At 39.4% G+C, this 21,976-nt stretch overlaps 1 protein-coding gene across 5 annotated transcripts in view; it reads right to left on the bottom strand.

The window, feature by feature from the left end:
- CCDC191 (coiled-coil domain containing 191) overlaps positions 1–21,976 on the bottom strand; it is a 103,778-nt gene that overhangs the window by 49,652 nt on the left and 32,150 nt on the right. For all 5 annotated transcript variants that reach the window (XM_057545609.1, XM_057545610.1, XM_057545611.1 and 2 more), the window contains 2 exons: positions 10,007–10,197; positions 1,532–1,778 (listed from right to left, as the gene is read on the bottom strand). In XM_057545609.1, the coding sequence (XP_057401592.1) occupies positions 1,532–1,778; positions 10,007–10,197 (438 nt within the window). The remainder of the gene's footprint in view (positions 1–1,531; positions 1,779–10,006; positions 10,198–21,976) is intronic.

Genomic DNA, 21,976 nt, shown 5'->3' with positions numbered 1-21,976 from the left:
CATGAAAAGATGCTCAGCATCACTAATTATTAGAGAAATGCAAATCAAAACCACAATGAGGTATCACCTCACACTGGTCAGAGTGGCTATCATCAAAAAGTCCACAAATAATAAATGCTGGAGAGGGTGTGAAGAAAAGGGAATCCTTGTACACTGTCAGTGGGAATGTAAATTGGTGCATCCACTATGGAAAGCCGTACAGAGATTCCTTAAAAAAATAAAAATAGAGCTACCATATGGATCCAGCAATCCCACTCCTGGGCATACATCCAGAAAAAATGAAAACTCTAATTTGAAAAGATACATACACCTCAATGTTCATAGCAGTACCATTTACAATAACCAAGACATGGAAACAACCCAAGTGCCTATCAACAGACGACTGGTTTAAGAAGATGTGGTGTATATATATACAGTGGACTATTACTCAGCCATAAAAAAAGAATGAAATATTGCCATTTGCAGCAACATGGATGGGCCTAGATAATATCATACTAACTGAAGTAAATCAAACAGAGAAAGACAAATATTATGTGATATCACTTATGTGTGGAATCTAAAAAATAATACAAATGAATGTATATACAAAACTGAAATAGAGTCACAGATATAGAAAACAGACTTATGGTTACCAAAGGGAAAAGGGAAGGGGGAGAGATAAATTAGGAGTATGGGATTAATGGATACAAATTACTGTATATAAAACAGATAAGCAACAAGGATTTACTGTACAGCACAGGGAACTATATGCAATATCCTGTAATAACCTATAATGGAAAATAATCTGAAAAAAAAAAATATATAACTGAATCACTTGTGCTGTATACCTGAAACTAACACAATATTGGAAATCAACTGTATTTCAATTAAAAAAAAGGAAGAAAAATACATGGCCTTCCTTTTCCTGTATTATGACAGATTAGATACCCTCAATGACTTGACTGAAGAAAATTTAAAAGCTAAATACAACATGAAAGAGAAAAATCTGCATATGCCTGAATAGAGAAAAGACAAGATGGCTATACTTCAACATGTTATTTATTGGTGGTTATCTCTAAATGACAGAATTATCGCCTATTTTTTTTTCCTCTGTCATTTTCTCCTGCCAAATTGCTACAATTAATACATATGATTCTTCTTATTAGGAAAATAAAAACTTAAACATTCCCCTCTTATAAGTCACAAGCTCATTTAGAAAGGAAATGCCTGACAATTAAATAAGAGGTGTTCAAGAGTTGTAAACAATGCTTTATATATCTGTTCCTGAAAGAATCTTTCGCTTAGTTGTTTTAAATTCCCTGTCTATATTACGTCTCTACCAAGTTTCAACTATACCAGTTTGTATGTGATTATAAAAGAAGATTCAGTTCAAGAAAATCAACACTGACTGAAAGGTAAACTTTGTGCACTGTAGCAGCTCTCATCTTTTAGATAGCCCAGGCCAGGCAACCTGACAACAGCTAACATACCCCAGGCTATATAAGTATAAAGCTCAAAAGCAGGAAGACTAAGCAAAGGAAAAGCAACTTACCTCTCCATTTCTAGGTGTATCCTCCATGGCTGTTGCCTCCTCAGGTAGACTGATGCTTGATGACACGTTTGCACTGAGTTTCCCTAGTGATGCTGCCTTCAGCAGCTCATTCATTTTCTTCCTAGTTTCCTCCTTTGTAACAGCCAGCTCTCTCTTTTGGATCTCTGCACGATGCCAATGCTGCCATTCTGTAAAATGGTGTCGGAGGACTTGTTCCCGGTTATAGTCAGTGGCCAGTTGTTGTTTTCTAAGAAACAAAGCACTTCCATTAAAAAAAAGAAGCCATTTACTGCTTCTTGGTTGATAATATAAATGAAATACAAGTCCAAAGAAGTCCCAGAAATGCTCCATTTTAGCTCCAGCTTATTCTTTTATTTACGCTCAAAGGAATCATTTTATAAAGCTCCCCAAGGCAAAGGGTCTGCTCACAGAAGTCATTGGCACCTCAAGGCACTGCTTCAGAAGAGTGACTGTTCTGTTCTATCACATCACAAAGGCATATTAAATTTTTGGATTACCATAAAATAGTTTCTGAGAGCTTTTGGAGGGAAGGAGCAGAAAGAATAGGTATTCAGATAACTGCTTTTAAAAAATATGCATACATGAGGGAGATACTCAGCTATACTTGCAAATCTAAGGAAGACAAGAGGTTTGGGAGAAAGAGAAAGGAACGAAACTTAACAAGTGAATTGTCAATAATTAAGTGTAAGACTTATAAAAACCAACATGAAATTATGAGGGTGGATCTTGTGAAAGAACGACTTGGTCAGGGAAAGGATCTCTACAGAGGTCTCATTTACCAAAGCCATAAACTGAGTGAATGAAGAACTGCTTTGTGAAGATACTTGTTGAACACTAGAAACATGTGAAGGGCATACACAAGGCACTTGCTCTCAGAAAACTCACTCACAGTCTAGTAGGGGGTCTGGTTCACTCTCTTCCTAAGGAGGAGCTCCTTTTGATTCCTGGAAACTTCATGATGTTAGGGGACGTGACTGAGTGGAGTTGGGAACTGCCAGCTACATTCCCCTCCCAAAGGGACTCTCCATTAGAAGACATGTTTGTGGTAGCCAGTTGAGAATTCAAGTGTAGAGATTTCTGAGATCAATCTATAAGTGGATGATTATTGTCTCTGAAGAAGTGAGCTGTAGAGCTTGGAACTTAGGTCGCAACCGGGGTCAGTTTCGAGGTTTAAGATCTAAGATTGTTTAGATACCTAAGTGATTTTATCTTGTAAAGATGACTGTAATAAGGTCTCTACAACACTATTTGCACATCCATTTCTGTTAAACATACATAATGTTTAACCCTCCTCATGGACTTTTTGGGGTCATATCAAAAAAATCGTAACATTTTAAACCAATGAGTCAGAAGAACATTTCTACAGTTTAAATGCTTAAGTGACTTTTAAACCTTTTTTGACTGCCACCTAAAGAAAAAAGTGTCACACTATGACTTCAAAATAAGTTGATGTGTGTACGTGTGCATGAAACAAAAGTATATATAATTGAAACAAAGGTTCCACCAAACGATATTCACCCTTACTACCAGAGATGTACTCCAATGTTTCTTTTCTAAACTTTTCTATTTTTTAAAAAATATGCCTCATCTTGAGCCTGATTTTAGGACCCATTAATGAGTTAAAACCCTTAGTTTGAAATACTACTCTAGAGTCACAGAATTTAACATTATGTCGGAGAAGTTGGGTGAAACAACCAATTAGTGAGAGTAGTGTTGACTGAAATAAGAGAATTCAGGATAAATGCTAACAGCAATTCTGCCAAGAGCATATTTCATTATATATAATTGCTTCTTTCTAATGCAATGATAGATAATAAATACGACTGACTGATGGTTTTTATAATAAAAATACAATATAGGTGGTAATAAACATCTATATATAATATTTTACTTTGATGGAAAAAAAGAAAGTATCTGAGACTGAATAACCTTGAAATAAAAATTTTAAAAGAAATAAGAATAATAAATCAGGTAGCAACACAGGTAAGAACAAAGCTCCAAAAATATCAATGTCTAAATAGTGAAACAAACAAAACACCTGACGGCATTTTACTCAAGTAAGTGGAAATCATGTATTTCCACAGACTAGAAGACATATGTTGCTCTGTCTGATTAATGTAAAATTTGATTTACATCAATCTGCTTAGGAAGGAGGAGTGTGAAATTTACCTGATGAGTTAATTTCATGTTTTTACAGCATAAACAGCCAAAATCCACACTGGAGTTCTGACTGTCAAGGAGAGGGTTATTTGGACAGTATGAAAAGGCAAAGAGAAAAATATTTCTGTAAATATAACAAAAAGAGTAAACAGTAAAAAAAAAAAAGGTGGGTTAAAAAATGCATGTTAATTATTGTGTTTAGAGCCCTCTCTATCATGATCATGCAGGAGATTTGAAGATGTACTTCAGATATCTATGTTCATGGGAAGGGTAGGAACACAGAAGCTAGGGATCCAGAGACGAGACTGGTTCTACTCTTCCTCGCTTGCAGTTCACTTCAGCAGAGTGACAATACTGCAGATAAGTCCATTTCTATACTTTTTTTTTAAAGAATGGATGCACTTATAAAGTTATGTATTTTATTTATTTATTTTTGGCTGCGTTGGGTCTTCGTTGCTGCACGTGGGCTTTCTCTAATTGCCGCGAGCGGGGGCTGCTCTTCACTGCAGTGCGCAGGCTTCTTATTGCGATGGCTTCTCCTGTTGCGGAGCACGGGCTCTAGGCACGCAGGCTTCAGTAGTTGTGGCACACAGGTTCTAGGCACGTGGGCTTCAGTAGTTGCAGCACGCAGGCTCAGTAGTTGTGGTGCACGGGCTTAGCTGCTCTGTGACATGTGGGATCTTCCCGGATCAGGGCTCGAACCCGCGTCCCCTGCACTGGCAGGCGGACTCCCAACCACTGCGCCACCAGGGAAGTCCCATTTCTATACTTTTTAAATGATGACACTAAAAACACAAATATTTCTGAAAGTGAAAAATCACTTAAATTTCTTGAAAGCTTAGTCAAATGTGATTTACCTGGGCATGCTAACCCAAAGAAATGGTTCCACGGTTCCCAGATAATCATAAAATGAAGGACAGAGTTTCTTTATGGAAAAAAATCCTATCACAATATGTTTCCAAGCTGAAATCAGGGAATTTCTGGCAAGGGTCTATAAACTGATCATTATAATTATACAACTGCATGCAGAGAAAGACTGTCTCTAAAGAACTAAGAATATAAGATATATAGGCTTAAATAGGAATTTAAATATGAACCAGGATGCTTAGAATCAATACCTCAAATGATACTTAGTTATTGATACACATGCTAAAACACAGTAGTCAGAAGAACACCAACTAGATATAGGACACTGGGCAAGCAGCTGAAAGTATCTAAATTCCTCCTCAAAGATGGTGTCCCTCTAACGACAACAACAACAAGCCCTATACTGCCTATCCTACAGGATTTTGTTTTTAAAGATGTAATTAAATTTTAAAAAGAACCTGAAAATATAGAACAAATTCACATGTAACGTAATAACACTATCTTCGGACAAGACTACTAGATATCTAAAAAGTGTCTTAAATTTTTTAAAGGGAAATGAGAAATGACAAATAAATAACCACATACTACTGATCTGAATTGAGTGCTGAAATCTGAACAGAACATAAAAATAGCAATGATGCAAACAGCTGCATTTGGGACGGGGGGGGGGGGGGGGGGGGTTCAGCAGGAATAGGAATGCATATGCTAATGCATTCAGAAATGCACCAGGGAGCCCCCCAGGGAAAATGCGGAAGATAACACAGTTCTGTTTTAAAGAGTTTTAAAGTGAGCCAGTCAATGCAAGTCTGGTCCTCCTGCCTCTCTGGCAGATACCAGGAGCTTTATCAGCTTCAGATGCCATGCAATTTCTAGCCTCTCAACTGGATACCCAGGTGGGCACGGAGGGAAGGGCAATGGACCATGACTAACAGAGGCGCTCCATAAATGACTGCCCTAAAGCACGCTGAAATCAGGAGTGCTGGGAATGGGGAATATCCGACAGTTTCTTTTCAATTCAGTCTCCCCACCCCTAGGCTAGCCTGGCGGGTTCACCCCAGCCTGTTCCCACACAAGCTGCATATGTACTGGTTTACCAGTTTTCCCCTAAACTGAAAAGTGCTGTCTTCTACTTAGCCACGATCTGTCTCTCTCAGAAGATGGGACCAAAGAGTTTCTATTTTTAAAAAGCTGCTTGGGGGATTGTAACGCATGATAGCCAAGTCTATGTCACTCCTAAGTTTTTATATTATTGTGCCTTCTGTTGCAATTATTTTTAGTATCTGGGTAAATCTTTAACTTCTTCACTTAGATTGAAAACTCCTAGAAGGCAGGAGTACCCCTGCTGGTTCTTAAGAAAGAGTCTAGGGACTTCCCTGGCAGTCCAGTGGTTAAGATTCCACACTCCCAATGCAGGGGGCCCGGGTTCAATCCCTGGTCGGGGAACTAAGATCCCGCATGCCTCATGGCACGGCCAAAAAAAAAAGTCTAGTACACAGTAAGCATCAGTAAAGCTGACTCACTCAATATATGCTATCAAATAGAATAAATGAATGAGTGAATGAATGAATGCCATGGTTTGAGGGATGTCATAGGGCCAGTTTTTCTACTGGCCTGCCACTGTACCCTCAAATCCACATCACTTACATTTTGGGCACTGTTTCCAGACAATGCCTATTAAATTATAAGTTTTCTGGGAGGGATAACATCAGTTGAGGAGTACAGAGACAGAGCATGAGGGGATAGAGGGACACAGGGAAGAGATAAAAGCCTGTTCCAGGACAGGCCCAAAGTATTTGGTACTGAGTACCAAGGCTCAGGAAGGGTGGGTAGAGGATGTTGAAACAAGCCCTGCTTCTTCCCAATTTGTCTAGGGCTGGCTGTAAATTGAGAGAAGAAGGGAGAGAGGAGGAATGAAAGATCTGGAGCCAACTTTCAAAAGTGAATATGCTAAAGAATTAAAAAGTACAGTTCAAATTCCCATACCACCATGTCCAAGGGTCTAACTTAGCGTGTGTACCAGAATTTTGTTGTATTGCCTGAGTGATTGAATCCTTAGTTAGAGTTTGGGAATATTTGTTAATGTTGCAATTGTATTACAATATTGTATTGAAATTTTATAACACCATTACCATAACTACTTTTAAAAGAAAAGAGATGGACAAAAATTCCTATTAGGGAAAGCAAGGTACATTTTTTAGAAGAAATACATGGATGACCTTGGAGTGGAGTGAGACTCTGAGCACAGGTTCAGTAAGAAAATATGGTGGCTGGACTTCCCTGATGGCGCAGTGGTTAAGAATCCGCCTGCTAATGCAGGGGACACGGGTTCAAGCCCTGGTCTGGGAAGAGCCCACATGCCGTGGAGCAACGAAGCCCGTGCGCCACAACTACTGAGCCTGTGCTCTAGAGCCCGTGAGCCACAACTACTGAAGCCCATGTGCCTAGAGCCGGTGCTCTGCAACAAGAGAAGCCACTGCAATGAGAAGCCTGCACACTGCAATGAAGAGTAGCCCCTGCTCACCGCAACTAGAGAGAGCCCGTGCACAGCAACAAAGACTCAACACAGCCAAAAATAAATAAATAAATAAATTTATAAAAAAGAAAATATGGTGGCTAAATCATGAATGAGAAAAAGAGAGGGATCTGTTGTTGCTCCAGAGAGAAAGTGGGAAGAACAAAAAGGAAAGAAGGCAAAGAAAGAAGCCCAAAAAGCTGGGCCCTGCATGGCCAGTAAGAGGAAAGCCCAAGTGGCAAAAACAAATGTGGATTCAAGAGCTGGAGGCTAAGGACACAGCTGACATCTGAGAAACAGACACAGCAAATGATTTCCATGTCCAGGTGGATGGGCCAAAGAACCACCTATGCCTTGTCAATCTGGTAAGAGTTTAGTTGCTACAATGAGTAACCCATTTACAATGAATGCGCTCTATCCCTCGATCTCACTATTTAGAAAAAAGTGCTTGAAAATGTTATGGAGTTAAATTGCAGGACAGGAAGCAACTGAGCTCTTCATTCATCCACTAACTCACCTATTATTCAACAATTATGTATTTGGTGTCCACAGAGGAACTGGGAGAGACTCTGATGAGCACGGTAAAGAGGGTCCTGGCTCTCCTGAAACCCCCGATCCCACTGACATTTCTTGGTTTCTGCTTGTATTGATAGTAGCTACCTTTGAGCTTTCTTCTTCACCTCTATTATCCCAACCTTCTTTGAACAAAATCACCTAACAATTTCCTAAAACAATCTCTAGAACAAAGAACAACATGCAGAGAGCCTGGGATCTGTGGGAAAGCAGCATGAAGGACAGTTTGTATCTAACAGGTCCTTTCTTATATGTTTCTAGCATGACTTGTTATTTGTTAATTATTGCTCTTGTTTTACATCTACAATCATCTGAAGTCAACTGCAATATAACTGAAAAACATGACTGTCTTAGGGAGCCATCACCTAGGTGCTATTTAACTAGGAGCAGCATGTTATAGGAAAAAGCATCTGACTCAGCATCGAAAGGACCAGGCTCTAGTCCTGGACTGGCTACTCGTAACTTTATGACTTGAGACAGTTGTTTATCCTTTTTGTGCCTTACTTTTATCATCTGTAAAATGAGGGGCTGGATCAGATGCTCCTTGAGGTGCTTTCCTACTCTAAGAATTTTTTGCTCTAAAGTTTTATAGTAAAAAAAATTATTATAAGTTAAATATTTTCTAACTCTGACAGTTAAAAAAATGTAGCACCCATTCTGAACATTTAAAAATAGACACTTGAAAATAATTCACAGATATGAGACAAGAAGTTCTAAGAGGATCTTTAAAAAAAATTGGCACATAATGCTATTATGAAATCCCCATTTAGTGCTTTTATATTTAAATAGTTTAATTGGAATGGAATCTCAAGTTCTTCAGATTTTTCTTCTATAAGTTTCTTCTGGCATGTAAATTTCACAGACCACTTTTACCTTTAACATCTTAGTTGCCACTCCCTCTCTGCCCTCACTCATGATGCTTCCCCTTTCCAACACCTCCAATTTTTCTTCTTTATCCAACAAATCCAGCTTTGAGTAAGTTATCATCCCAATTCCTTAGATCAATCACTAGGTCCTGAAAGTTTAGACATAAATTGTGAAAGAGCTTTTTTTTTCCCCACACTGAAGATTTTCCCCAGCATACTGTAGGAAAGGAAAATTGTCTAGGTCACCCTCCTGCTTAAAAACCTTCAGGAATTCACCTTTATTTACCTAAGAATGCCTAAACTCCTTGCCTTAGCATTTAAGGCCTTCCACAAGTTGATGAACTTGACAACCACATGCTTGATGATTGCCAGCCACACATAATGCCATTACTTCATCTCCCTTTTTCTACCTAGGAACATCCTACTTACTGTTCAGAGCCCAGCAAGACCCATCTTCCTGATAAAGCCTTTCCGGACACTCTGTAGGAGCCTCCCCAGTTACTTCCCTCTACTAAGTTCTCAGCAGCAGAAGGAGATGCATTACAACGTTTATAATGTTAATCCATACCTGTACTGTTTCTAGATCTCGTTTTCCCCACAAAACTGAGTTCTTTGAGGACAAGGGGCCATGTGTCAGGCTCCTAAGTATTCTCCCCAGGGCCTGATGCTGTCACAGGGATGCACAACTCCAGGGGGCGCCATTCCCTTCTACATGACGATGCTTTCATATACCATTCATCCAATTGTTCACCCAGAAGGAATAACAGAGTTGCTGGTAGAAAAGTGATTAAACGTAAGACCATGAACTGCTCCCTCCAGCTCCCCAAACCAATAAACAAATGGCTCCTTCTACATCTATGATTTCGGTTCAAGAATGCAAAGTTGACCTTGGAAATGAAAAGAAGAAAATGTATTTGATTTTAAGATGATGGAACAAAGAGTTATATTTGAAGGCAAATTCTGTGTCATTCACAAGCCTAAGAGGGAGCTGATATAAAGGTGTCAAAAACCTCTAAAGAAGGTGTGGGGGAAGGGAGGAATCACCCTTGCCAGGTCTGCCTTCCCAGATGAATGTTCCCTGTCTCCCTAATTAACATTCCACGTGCAGACAGTGATTTCTCTCAATGAGAATTACTACCGCATAAGCCAAATTCTGTCTCCTAAATTGTAAGATGGTCCAGGGTGCAATGATACTACATCAAAGGATAAGGGAAAAAGCATAATACTTGCTTCCTTTAAAAAAGGAAAGCATGTACATTGGTATATTTTAATCAAAAATTGTTTTTTGCTTATAATTTTCCATTACAATTTTCTAGTTTGGGATGTAACAGAGAAAAACAGTGATTATCATATATTATAAGTAGATGAGATGATTCCAGTGAACAGCATTTTTAGAGCTTATTTCTGGATTCTTCAGGAGGAAAGATGTCCTACATAAACATACTAGAAGGATTTTCATGGCATAAGTAATAGTACCTGTTTTCTTCCCTAAGGTCATTTTCCATGGCTTGAGTCTCCCGCCCCAACTTCTGGGATCTTGTGTAGTCTCTCCAGGCCCGCAGGACCTTCAGTTGCAACTTCCAGTCAGACAGGGTCCCAGCTTTCCCCAGCTTAATCCTATGATCAAGAATCAGCTTGTGCCAGGCAGAGAAATACCGTTTTTGACACTGCAATGGAAACATTGGAAAATCAGCACTAGGGTTTCTAATATCTACTAGTGAGAACCCTCTCCTCAGATATCCCCCTCACACTTTTTCTGACAAATCTAGGAACTGTTGTCTTGATGGAAGGGGAACAGACAATTGCTTTATGCTCAAATGACAAGAAATATTCAAGTCATGCAACAAAGGCACTATCAGCCTCATAGCAAACTAAAACATTTAATTCTCATTGTAAGGCACCAGTCCTATGCAGAGCTGGAGTAACTGTCACAACTAAGATCTAAGTTAAGGGGCTTGTTAGAGAGGGTTGAAAGGCCTGCTTCCAACAGATCTCCCCTGCCAGGCTGTCTTGGAGTTTAAAATACCATTAACCATTATCACCACTGATGTCCTGCACAAATGAACATGGGAGATCCCATAGGATGGAATGGGGTCTCTGGTCCCTGGGAACAAGATGACTAAAAACAGCTTCAGCTGGGCTACCACTGACCACGTCAGGGCTTTGGTGAACACTCCTAGAGAAGCTAGATACGCGGGCTGCTTGCGTTCTTCCACTATATGTATCTGACAACAAATCAGACAAGGTCTACTGACCCTAAGCGTGTCCCCAGAGAAGTACTTACGGTCCTAGGCTAAGAAAATCTCTGCGATCTAGGCCTTGCCTACATCTTCTACCTTCACAGCAAACTTTATGCACCTACTATATCAAATTACTTTCAGCTCTTGGCCTTATACCAGCCACACTGTTCCGTGCTTTTCTATCTATGGTCATAGTAATTTCTCTGTCCTTTTCTGCCCTCTCTCTGCCTATTTCAAGAGTCACCTCTCTCAGGAAGCCCTCCTAATACCAATCACTCTCCCCACGTGTAAGTGCCCTGCCACTGTGTTCCCAGAGCAACCTATGCTTTCTTCAGTCAAAATGGTCATCATACTGTGTTATAATCACCTGTTTACCAGTTTCCACAAGACTGTGAGCCTCCAGAAGGAGGGACTGGCAGATCTGAGAGTGTACCACGTGTGAGGAGCACTAAAACAGAAAGTAACCTCATAGGAAGTGACTCTGGGAGGTACAGGAGATGCCTGCTGACCAGCTTCGAGAACTTGGTAGCCATATCAGGGTCAGCCCTATTTATTGCTTCTTTCTCTTAAAAAAAAAAAATACTTGTCTTTCACTATTTCAACATTAGGTAAGCTGTGTTTGAATTTGGGAATTCTGAACAAAGTTGTTTAAGATATAATCTCTATTTTTGAGAGGTTACAGGGAGAGAGAATATATAAATTAAAAGACCAATAACATGAGAGAGCACAGGCTAGACTTCTTAGAAATAGCCCATTTGGCCTGAAATATTTTCTACAAAAGAAACCAATTATATTCCCATTTAGACAAACTACAAAATCTTCTTTACTATAATTTTCCATTAGGAGAAACCATGGCAGTCTTTAAAAAGCCCTTGTTCCCTTTCCATTATGTCAAATGAGGGCACGTTTCCTAGACCTTCGCCTTAGATTCTGTGGAAGGAAAGGAGGGAAGGAGGGAGAGAGCAGGAGAACAGGGAGGAAGGGAGGAATGGATGAAGGGAAATTTGCTGAATATAAGATATGCCTTCAGTCATAACAAGGAAAAGACACACAGCTGCCTGGTGGAGAGGGTATGCTTTTTGCATTATTATTTGCTTATCTATCCCGCAAAATACAGCATGGAAAAAAAGAAAACAGTGTTAACTTGTGCACCATAGTCAAAAGAAAATATATCTATTTACCAGATTCATTTAAGAGATTCTTCTTAAAAGACTTGATGAAATAGTCTATGTATGGATAGTTATCTCTAATTTTAACTCCTGGAATATTTCTAATGATGAAATAGTACAAACATAATCCACCTTGACAATAGTAGCGCTATTAACAGTGTCCTTCTTGGATTTCCACATTTATTTTCTCTAGTCCAAAGCATTTCACATGTACTATTTTATTGACTCATAGACCATCATTACAAAATAGAGAGGCTGCAGATATGATTATGATTTACCTTACCAAGCCAAACTTCAAATAGAGAACAGATAATGACTATATTCACAAAGCAAAGAGTTAGTGGTATACCTAAGGCTAAATCCGAAACGTTCAGGCAGCCTGATGACCCTAATCTACTAGGCAAAAAGTCTCTTTTGAAGAGGAAGAACAAATTACTTGCTTTTTTCTGAAAGAGAAAGAACTTGATATACAACTTACTACAGTAGAAAAGCACTGCTGGAAAATATCTGAATTTAAGAGGGGGAAAATTTGAGTCTGTAAATGCCATAGTCAATATATTTCTTTAAAAATACTTAAGTGTAGACTGTGAGAGCAAAATGATCGGTTTTTGAAGGTCTATAATTCAGTTTCACTACACAGAAGTTAATAGCAGCAAAGTGACACACTCATACAGTAACTGCTTTCTTGAAATCAACTTGCCATTGGTTTTTTTTTTCCTGCCTACTCAAAAGAGCAATCCCATTTAAATTAAATTAAAAAAATAAAAGTATGAATCAAGAATAGCCACTCAGTTATTCTTGATTCACAGCAAACATTATTTAGGCAAACAGGAGTTCCATAAATGTGCTTGGAGGAAAATACTTGGGAAAGGAAAACATTCTCGGTCCTGTCTTCTCTGGGAGAAGATGCTAGCACTCCACTCCTACTTAGAAGGGACAAGAAGTGGCATAGTTCACAGTCACCATCTATTCACGTTTCCTATTACCCTCCCCCAAGTGGCGTCCCTGCAGCGCTCAGGCCTGCTTTTCCTCTTCAGGTCTACACTCGCACTACAGCAGTGCTCTATCCCTTTGCTCTTTGAAACAAGAACTATTATTTAAAACCACAGCTGGTCAGAAGAGGAACACCTTCTGCTTAAGCCAGAGAACTTGATGTTTGAACTAGATGGACAACTCATCTGACCTCCCTCCGTTTCTTACCTAGTTCACTTATTTCTGCACCATGTTTTTATTTCTGATAGATTCTCAAATACAGTCATGCGTTCTTTTACTAATTTCTACCATCTCTTTATTATAGTTGTGGTCATAATTAAGGCTTGTTACAGGTAAGTAAAATACTGAAAATTACTGTAGGAAGAACTGCTCCTAAGTACATATCTACAATAATTTTTAAGATAAAATACTACAAAGTGAAATTTAGAAAGTTTTTAAGTGAAATGCTTTTCTCCTTTCAAAATCAAAATCTTCCACGAGACATCATTTGGTCATTAAGGATTCCACTCAAGAGAAGAAATGACAGCTCACCCTGCTAAATTTATTACCTGCACTGGAGTTACCCTCGTTTTGTTGGCAAGAAAAGCTCTTCCCTGAAGTGTAATCACACTGCTGTCACTGAGAATGATTGACGTTAGGTGGAACAGCAATTTGCTATCTAATCTTCATTGTAATTCTAACCCTGTCACTAGAGATGCTTGTTCTGATTAATGGAGTGGGTAACTCATCAAAATTCCTCAGCTATTTCCCTTTTGTCACAAAGCTCAGTGATAATTGCATCAAAATTCTCAGTCATGGAAAAATAAACAATGAATTGTAAAGAGGACAAAAATGTCAACAGGTTTACAATTTATTTTTGCCGAATGGAACTAACTGTGGTGCAACTGGTGGTCAAGGGGAGCCGGACAAGGACCAAAGGTTAGAGATAAAGGGCCCAGCTGACTCCTGGCTGCTCCCAGACCCAAAGGAAGAGAGAGATGGTCTAATACTACCCAAGGAAGCGGTCCTCCACTCCTTTTTTCCTTTTTGAGGACCACTATAGCTAGGCAGAAGACCCCACAGATGCTAAGAAGTATTTGATGGGTGTAGAGGAGGATCTTGTTTATGACAAAATGAAGCCCCTGGGAAGAAGCAGCACTGAAAAGCAGTCCCCTATATCCCATCCTATCCCTGATTTTCATAATTTTGCCCCAAAGAAAAGAGAGGAAATCACTGTGTCCCCTACCGCCAACCATATACACTCCTATAACTATTATACATAAATACCTTAAGGAAAATACATTCAGTTTTCAGCACACTGTGCTAAGACCTGGACTTGCTGTTGGGTTCCATGGAAAAGCTTAAACTCTGACAACCACTGCAATGTGAAATGGTAACACTCGCTACAGACAAAAAGCTACTTTTGTTATACACTGGAAGCTGTGATGCTCATTTTACTTCTGTATTTAATTTTTTTCCCCTTCATTTTTTAAACTCAAAAAAAACCCTCACTCTATTACAGAAATTTCATAAACATACCCAGAAGTAGAATAGAAGAATAAATCCCTCACTCAGCTTCAAAAATTACCAGCATTATGCTGATTTTGTTTAATTTCTCTTCCACTCACTTTTCTTTCCTGGAGTGTTTAAAAATAAATTCCAGGCATCAGACATTGTATCATTTCACCCGTAAATGCATTGATATGTATTATTAACAAAAGGACATTTTGTAAATTCTTAATTCTGCTAAGAAGTTTCAATCAATAATATTGCTGTATTTATCTAATTCTGTTTCACTGCAGAAGTAGCAGAATTTCAGAAAGCAACTGCTTAGTCTCATCATATTAAATTCTTAACGAATAAAATGCTCTGGGATCTTTTAAAGAAGAATGACCACAATACAGCCTATAACCTGACTAGGATAGGGCTCCTTTCCCAACAAAGCCTGAACCAATTTTCATGACCTCATGTCTTTAGGGAAGGCAGGATTACTGCTCCTCATCAGCTGCTCTTTCATCTTTCTTTCCCTTCTAGACCTTCTTCCTCCCTCTACAATCTCCACTCCCTGCCCATTCTCCCCACTCCCAGCATGCCCCACAAACGTACACTATGCCAAAAGTACAGCTGACTTCAGAATATATTAGACAAACGCTGGATTCACCTCTGGGGCCTCTGACAGTAAGACGATGATGTGATGTCATTTGTTCCTCACCCATATGGTTCTTAAGATCCTTATAAATATTCACTGAAATTTTTAGTGTTTAGGGAAAAAGATACTCTACTCTGCATAATTTTAGAGAATGGGCTTCATTTATGCCAAAGGCCCTTTTCTTAACTTTTTAAAAGCAGAATTTAATCAGTACTTTTTTCAAAAGACAAAAAAAGAAAATCAGATACTTTTGAATTAGAACCTCTGGGATCAAAATGGTATTTTGAAAAGCAAAACACTCTTGCAATGTTTTGGTAAACTGGCTCTCACTGTCCCTTCTGTGAGAATGGGAAACCCGGGTTACTCACAGGGTGAGAGTAAGGAAGAGTACAATAACAAACTAAACAACCTCCTTACCAACACCAACAAAATTTTATTTGGAAATTTTCCATAGAGTGGCTGTATGAAGTTATATATAATAATGCTTCAAAGCCCTCCTAAAATGCACAGCACACAATGTCCTTGGTGATACGTTTAGACGGGAGAGTTACAAGAATTCCAATATTCTTCGTGTGTCTGCCCAACACTTCTCTTACTCTGCAGTTTTATTTGCAAAGAGGTTTTTCCTTCATTTCCTTCCCCAAACATAAGACAACATTGCTCAGACGATAGCAGCAACTGCTATGCTCAGAAATGGTTGTGTTTCAGTGCTATGTAGGCAGTCCTGCTAAAACTAAGATTTTGGGGAAGGAATCATGCTGTATAAATGAGGTTCTTAACTACAGTTTTCAACACCTTGAAAGAAAGAAAAAAAAAAATTCAGGCTTCTCTTCCATGGATTCCCACATTCCCTCAGTTTAGTTCGGGGCAGCCTCTTGGAAGGCACTATGCCACAAGCATAACATCAACAATGCCTCCTTTGGGTCATTATTATCTTATCCTCTAACAGAGATACGTAAACAAGCAAATCAAAACCTTCCTCCCCTAGAATTAAGATTTAGTTAGTGTCAACGCATCTTTCTTTGTTTTCTTCAACTTTTACAAGCAGGAAAGAACATAGATTTTTTTATCTGAAGAAAACATAAAATGTATTTCAGAATAGGGTGAGAATTAAGAAGGCCACTTTCCAAACAGTATAAGAATTTCATACTTAATCCCTTGCTGTTTCTGCTAATTAGCACTGACATGTGGATTGCTGAATCTCCCCAAGAGATTTCACTGCAAGATCAAAGAGAAAGTAGGATAGGATGGAAGTAGATAGTTTCTATATAAAAATAAGTGTTTTTGACAAAATAAAGAGACCTGGCAATGAAATGAGTGGGAAAGAGGCATGAACAGTGCTGCACCTAAACTTGTGTTTTGGTAAGAGAGCCTGCTCTGTTTCTCTCAGAAAGTCTCCTATTAAATAATGTGGCCCACGCATAGCACAGGGAGATCAGCTTGGTGCTTTGTGACCACCTAGAGGGGTGGAATAGGGAGGGTGGGAGGGAGATGCAAGAGGGAGGAGATATGGGGATGTATGTATGTGTATAACTGATTCACTTTGTTATAAAGCAGAAACTAACACACCATTGTAAAGCAATTATACTCCAATAAAGATGTTTAAAAATAAATAAATAAATAAAAATAAATAAATAAATTTCTGACCCACAAAAAAAAATAAAAATAAAAAATAATGTGGCCCAAATGTGATGTTAAGAAATTGTTTGGCGGAACAAACCCAGAGTCAAAGCACAAAGAATACAGGACCTACAAGGGCCTGAACTAGAGCAACCCTTAGAAACAGATTCTTTGAAGTCTTCCTGCGAATTATATAGCTTGCTGTTGGGTTTGTGCCAGTGAACCATTCTGAGGGTGCTGACAAGAGTTTCCTGCTATCTAACCGCTCACTGCAAGCCAGGTAGGCATTTTCCCGCTTTTTATTCTGTGGTCATATTTAGGCTGCTGAGTATCCAAGTTTCATCACCCAAGGGCAGCTTCAGGCTCCTTCAGAGCCAGGCTAGGAATGTAGACTGGGACCAAGATAATGAGCCCAGAGGGCCTGCTACTCTGGCGGTGTTTACCAGAGGACATCCTGTCTCCAGCCAAGTCTACGTAAAAGCCTGAGGAGTGTGGTAAGCGGATTTCCCCCTGTGTCTCAGTTATACCCACATACACTGGGGAAATCTTAATTAGAGGTTCACTAACAATAATACACATGAATAACATAATCATATGGAAGGGGAAGGGGAAGAAAAGAACCAACCTAAGTAACTTTGGAAAACAATTTTGGCTGAGTAAGGCTGAAAACAAAAATAACTGTACAAATATTACACTGTAGCTAGTAAATTTGTTTCCACAGCAGTATAGGTTACCAATTCTGAAACTACTTTTATAGTATACTAGGACTAAACAAATAAGTAAATATAATTTAGATAATAAGCTCCAGGTATAAACAAGCAAGGGGGAAAGGCTACACTAAAACCTGTGGTGCTAGATTAGGGTTGAAGTTATCATTATGAACTCACCATTATTTTAATATATATACAGATAGATAGAGAAATAAGTGACAATTAAGGAAAAGGGAGGAGAGCATGACCCCTGTGTTGCTGCACTGGAATTGGATGTATCAGTATGAATTAATGGATTTTAATGTGTACACAAATAGATAGACACAGAAACAAGTATAATGTGTGTGTATGTGTAGTTAGTATATGTACAACTATTTCCCAGCTCTGTCTGCTGAGAGGGCCCAGAAAACATGATACCCCAGTAGCAGTGAGCACAGCTAGTACCCAGATCTTGGTTTCCAAATATTATTCTCCAACAAATGGAACCAGGGTTCCATGTATTGATAGAAGTGGTTGATTCCAGAGCTAGGGCAGGGAAAATATAAGATGAGCCTGGAACATCTTGTGGTGCCAGAGAAATAAAGGATTTTTTCTAAAAAGGATTTTGAAAGGGCAAAAGAGTCAACCTGAAAATTTTCCCAGTGGCCAAGGTTAGAAAAATTTGAGAAACAAAGTAAAAATAATACTAGAATATAATCCATAGGATAAAGTAAATATCCACAAGTCCATACTGATACAAATAAACAACTGAATAAATGAATAAATAAATAAATGGGGGAGAAGGGACAGTTTTTCCTTCTAGAATAATTTAAACGAATACATGGAGACAAGAAGGGAAATACAAAATCATCGTTAGACAAATACCATGTTAGTTATTGTTACAGGCAAGACCCATCAATGAATACTAAAATTAATAGGTGAAAGTTTAAGGATAAACAGAATATTTGCATAGTTTTACAATATTTCCTCTAAGACATTTATGAATTACAAAGGGAAAAATAGTAACTTTACAGTGGAGAAACCCAGCAGACACAATCTTAAGTGATCAAAGTTAACATCAACAGTAATAAGACATATTAACATTATGTGGAATTCCCTGGCAGTCCACTGGTTAGGACTCCGCGCTCTCACTGCCGACGGCCTGGGTTCGACCGCTGGTCAGGGAGCTAAGATACCACAAGCCGCGTGGCATGGCCCCCAAAAAACAAAAACAAAAACAAAAACCAGAGATTGGTTCAAGATGGCAGAATAGAAGGATGTGCTCTTGCTCCCTCTTGAGAGCACTGGAATCACAACTAACTGTTGAACAATCATCAACAGGAAGAACTGGAACTCAATAAAAAAGATACCCCACATCCAAAGACAAAGAAGAAGCCACAGTGAGATGGTAGGAGGGGCACAATCACAATAAAATCAAATCACATAACTTCTGGGTGGGTGACTGACAAACTACAGAACACTTATACCACAGAAGTCCACCCATTGGAGTGAAGGTTCTGAGCCCCACGTCAGGCTTCCCAACCTGGGGGTCTGGCAACAGGAGGAGGAATTCCTAGAGAATCAGACTTGGAAGACTAGCGGGATTTGATTGCAGGACTTCGACAGGACTGGGGGAAACAGAGACCCCACTCTTGGAGGGCACACACAAAGTAGTGTGCGCATCAGGAACCAGGGGAAGGAGCAGTGATCCCATTGGAGACTGAACCAGACCTACCTGCTAGTGTTGGAGGGTCTCCTGCAGAGGTGGGGGGTGGCTGTGGCTCACCATGGGGACAAGGACACTGGCAGCAGAAGTTCTGGGAAGTACTCCTTGGTGTGACCCTCCCAGAGTCTGCCACTCGCCCCACCAAAGAGCCGGGTAGGCTCGGGTATTGGGTCGCCTCAGGCCAAACAACCAACAGGGAGGGAACAGCCCTACCCATCAGCAGACAAGCGGATTAAAGTTTTACCGAGCTCTGCCCACCAGAGCAACACCCAGCTCTACCCACCACCAGTCCCTCCCATCAGGAAGCTTCCACAAGCCTCTTAGATAGACTCACCCACTAGAGGGCACACAGCAGAAGCAAGAAGAACTACAATCCTACAGACTGTGGAATGAAAACCACATTCGCAGAAAGATAGACAAGATAAAAAGGCAGAGGGGGCTTCCCTGGTGGCACAGTGGTTGAGAATCTGCCTGCTAATGCAGGGGACACGGGTTCGAGCCCTGGTCTGGGAGGATCCCACATGCCGCGGAGCAACTAGGCCCGTGAGCCACAACTACTGAGCCTGCGCGTCTGGAGCTTGTGCTCCGCAACAAGAGAGGCCGCGACAGTGAGAGGCCCGTGCACCGCGATGAAGAGTGGCCCCCGCACACCACAACTAGAGAAAGCCCTCACACAGAAACGAAGACCCAATACAGCCAAAAATAAATAAATAAATTTATAAAAAAAAAAATTAAAAAAAAAAAAAAAAAGGCAGAGGGCTATGTACCAGATGAAGGAACAAGATAAACGCCAGAAAAACAACTAAATGAAGTGGAGATAGGCAACCGTCCAGAAAAAGAATTCAGAATAATGATAGTGAAGATGATCCAGGACCTCAGAAAAAGAATGGAGGCAAAGATCGAGAAGATGCAAGAAATGTTTAACAAAGACCTAGAAGAATTAAAGAACAAACAAACAGAGATGAACAATACAATAACTGAAATGAAAACTACACTAGAAGGAATCAATAGCAGAATAACTGAGGCAGAAGAACGGATAAGTGACCTGGAAGACAGAATGGTGGAATTCACTTCTGCAGAACAGAAGAAAGAAAAAAGAATGAAAAGAAATGAAGACAGCCTAAGGGACCTCTGGGACAACATTAAATGCAATAACATTCACATTATAGGGGTCCCAGAAGGAGAAGAGAGAGAGAAAGGACATGAGAAAATATTTGAAGAGATTATAGTCAAAAACTTCCCTAACATGGGAAAGGAAATAGCCACCCAAGTCCAGGAAGCACAGAGAGTCCCAGGCAGGATAAACCCAAGGAGGAACACGCCGAGACACATAGTAATCAAATTGACAAAAATTAAAGACAAAGAAAAATTATTGAAAGCAACAAGGGAAAAATGACAAATAACATACAAGGGAACTCGCATAAGGGTAACAGCTGATTTCTCAGCAGAAACGCTACAAGCCAGAAGGGAGTGGCATGATATACTTAAAGTGATGAAAGCGAAGAACCTAAAACCAAGATTACTTTACCCAGCAAGGATCTCATTCAGATCTGATGGAGAAATCAAAAGCTTTACAGACAAGCAAAAGCTAAGAGAATTCAGCACCACCAAACCAGCTCTACAACAAATGCTAAGCGAACTTCTCTAAGTGGGAAATACAGGAGAAGAAAAGGACCTACAAAAACACACCCATAACACTTAAGAAAATGGTAATAGAAACATACATATCTATAATTACTTTAAAAGTGAATGGATTAAATACTCCAACCAAAAGACACAGGCTTGCTGAATGTACACAAAAACAAGACCCATATTTATGCTGTCTACAGGAGACCACTTCAGACCTAGGGACACACACAGACTGAAAGTGAGGGGATGGAAAAAGATACCCCGTATAAATGGAAATCAAAAGAAAGCTGGAGTAGCAATACTCATATCAGATAAAATAGACTTTAAAATAAAGAATGTTACAAGAGACAAGGAAGGACACTACATAATGATCAAGGGATCAATCCAAGAAGAATTATAAATATATATGCACCCAACATAGGAGCACCTCAATACATAAGGCAACTGCTAACAGCTATAAAAGAGGAAATCAACAGTAACACGATATTAGTGGGGGACTTTAACACCTCACTGACACCAATGGACAGATCATCCAAACAGAAAATTAATAAGGAAATAGAAGCTTTAAATGACACAATAGACCAGAGAGATTTAATTGATATTTATAGGACATTCCATCCAAAAACAGCAGATTACCCTTTCTTCTCAAGTGCACATGGAACATTCTCCAGGATAGATCACATCTTGGGTCACAAATCAAGCCTCAGTAAATTTAAGAAAATTGAAATCATATCAAGCATCTTTTCAGACCACAATGCTATGAGATTAGAAATCAATTACAGGGAAAAAACCGTAAAAAACACAAACACATGGAGGCTAAACAATACGTTACTAAATAACTAAGAGATCACTGAAGAAATCAAAGAGGAAATCAAAAAATACCTAGAGACAAATGACAACGAAACACGATGATCCAAAACCTATGGGATGCAGCAAAAGCAGTTCTAAGAGGGAAGTTTATAGCAATACAAGCTTACCTCAAGAAACAAGAAACATCTCAAATAAACACTCCAACCTTACACCTAAAGGAACTAGAGAAACAAGAACAAACAAAACCCGAAGTTAGTAGAAGGAAAGAAATCATAAAGATCAGAGCAGAAATAAATGAAATAGAAACAAAGAAAATAATAGCAAGGATCAATAAAACTAAAAGCTGCTTCTTTGAGAAGATAAACAACATTGAGAAACCATTAGCCAGACTCATCAAGAAAAAGAGGGAGAGGAATCAAATCAATAAAATTAGAAATCAAAA

This window comes from Balaenoptera acutorostrata, chromosome 4 (assembly GCF_949987535.1).
Source record: "Balaenoptera acutorostrata chromosome 4, mBalAcu1.1, whole genome shotgun sequence".
NCBI lineage: Eukaryota > Metazoa > Chordata > Mammalia > Artiodactyla > Balaenopteridae > Balaenoptera > Balaenoptera acutorostrata.
This window is presented reverse-complemented; position numbering and strand designations above follow the sequence as displayed.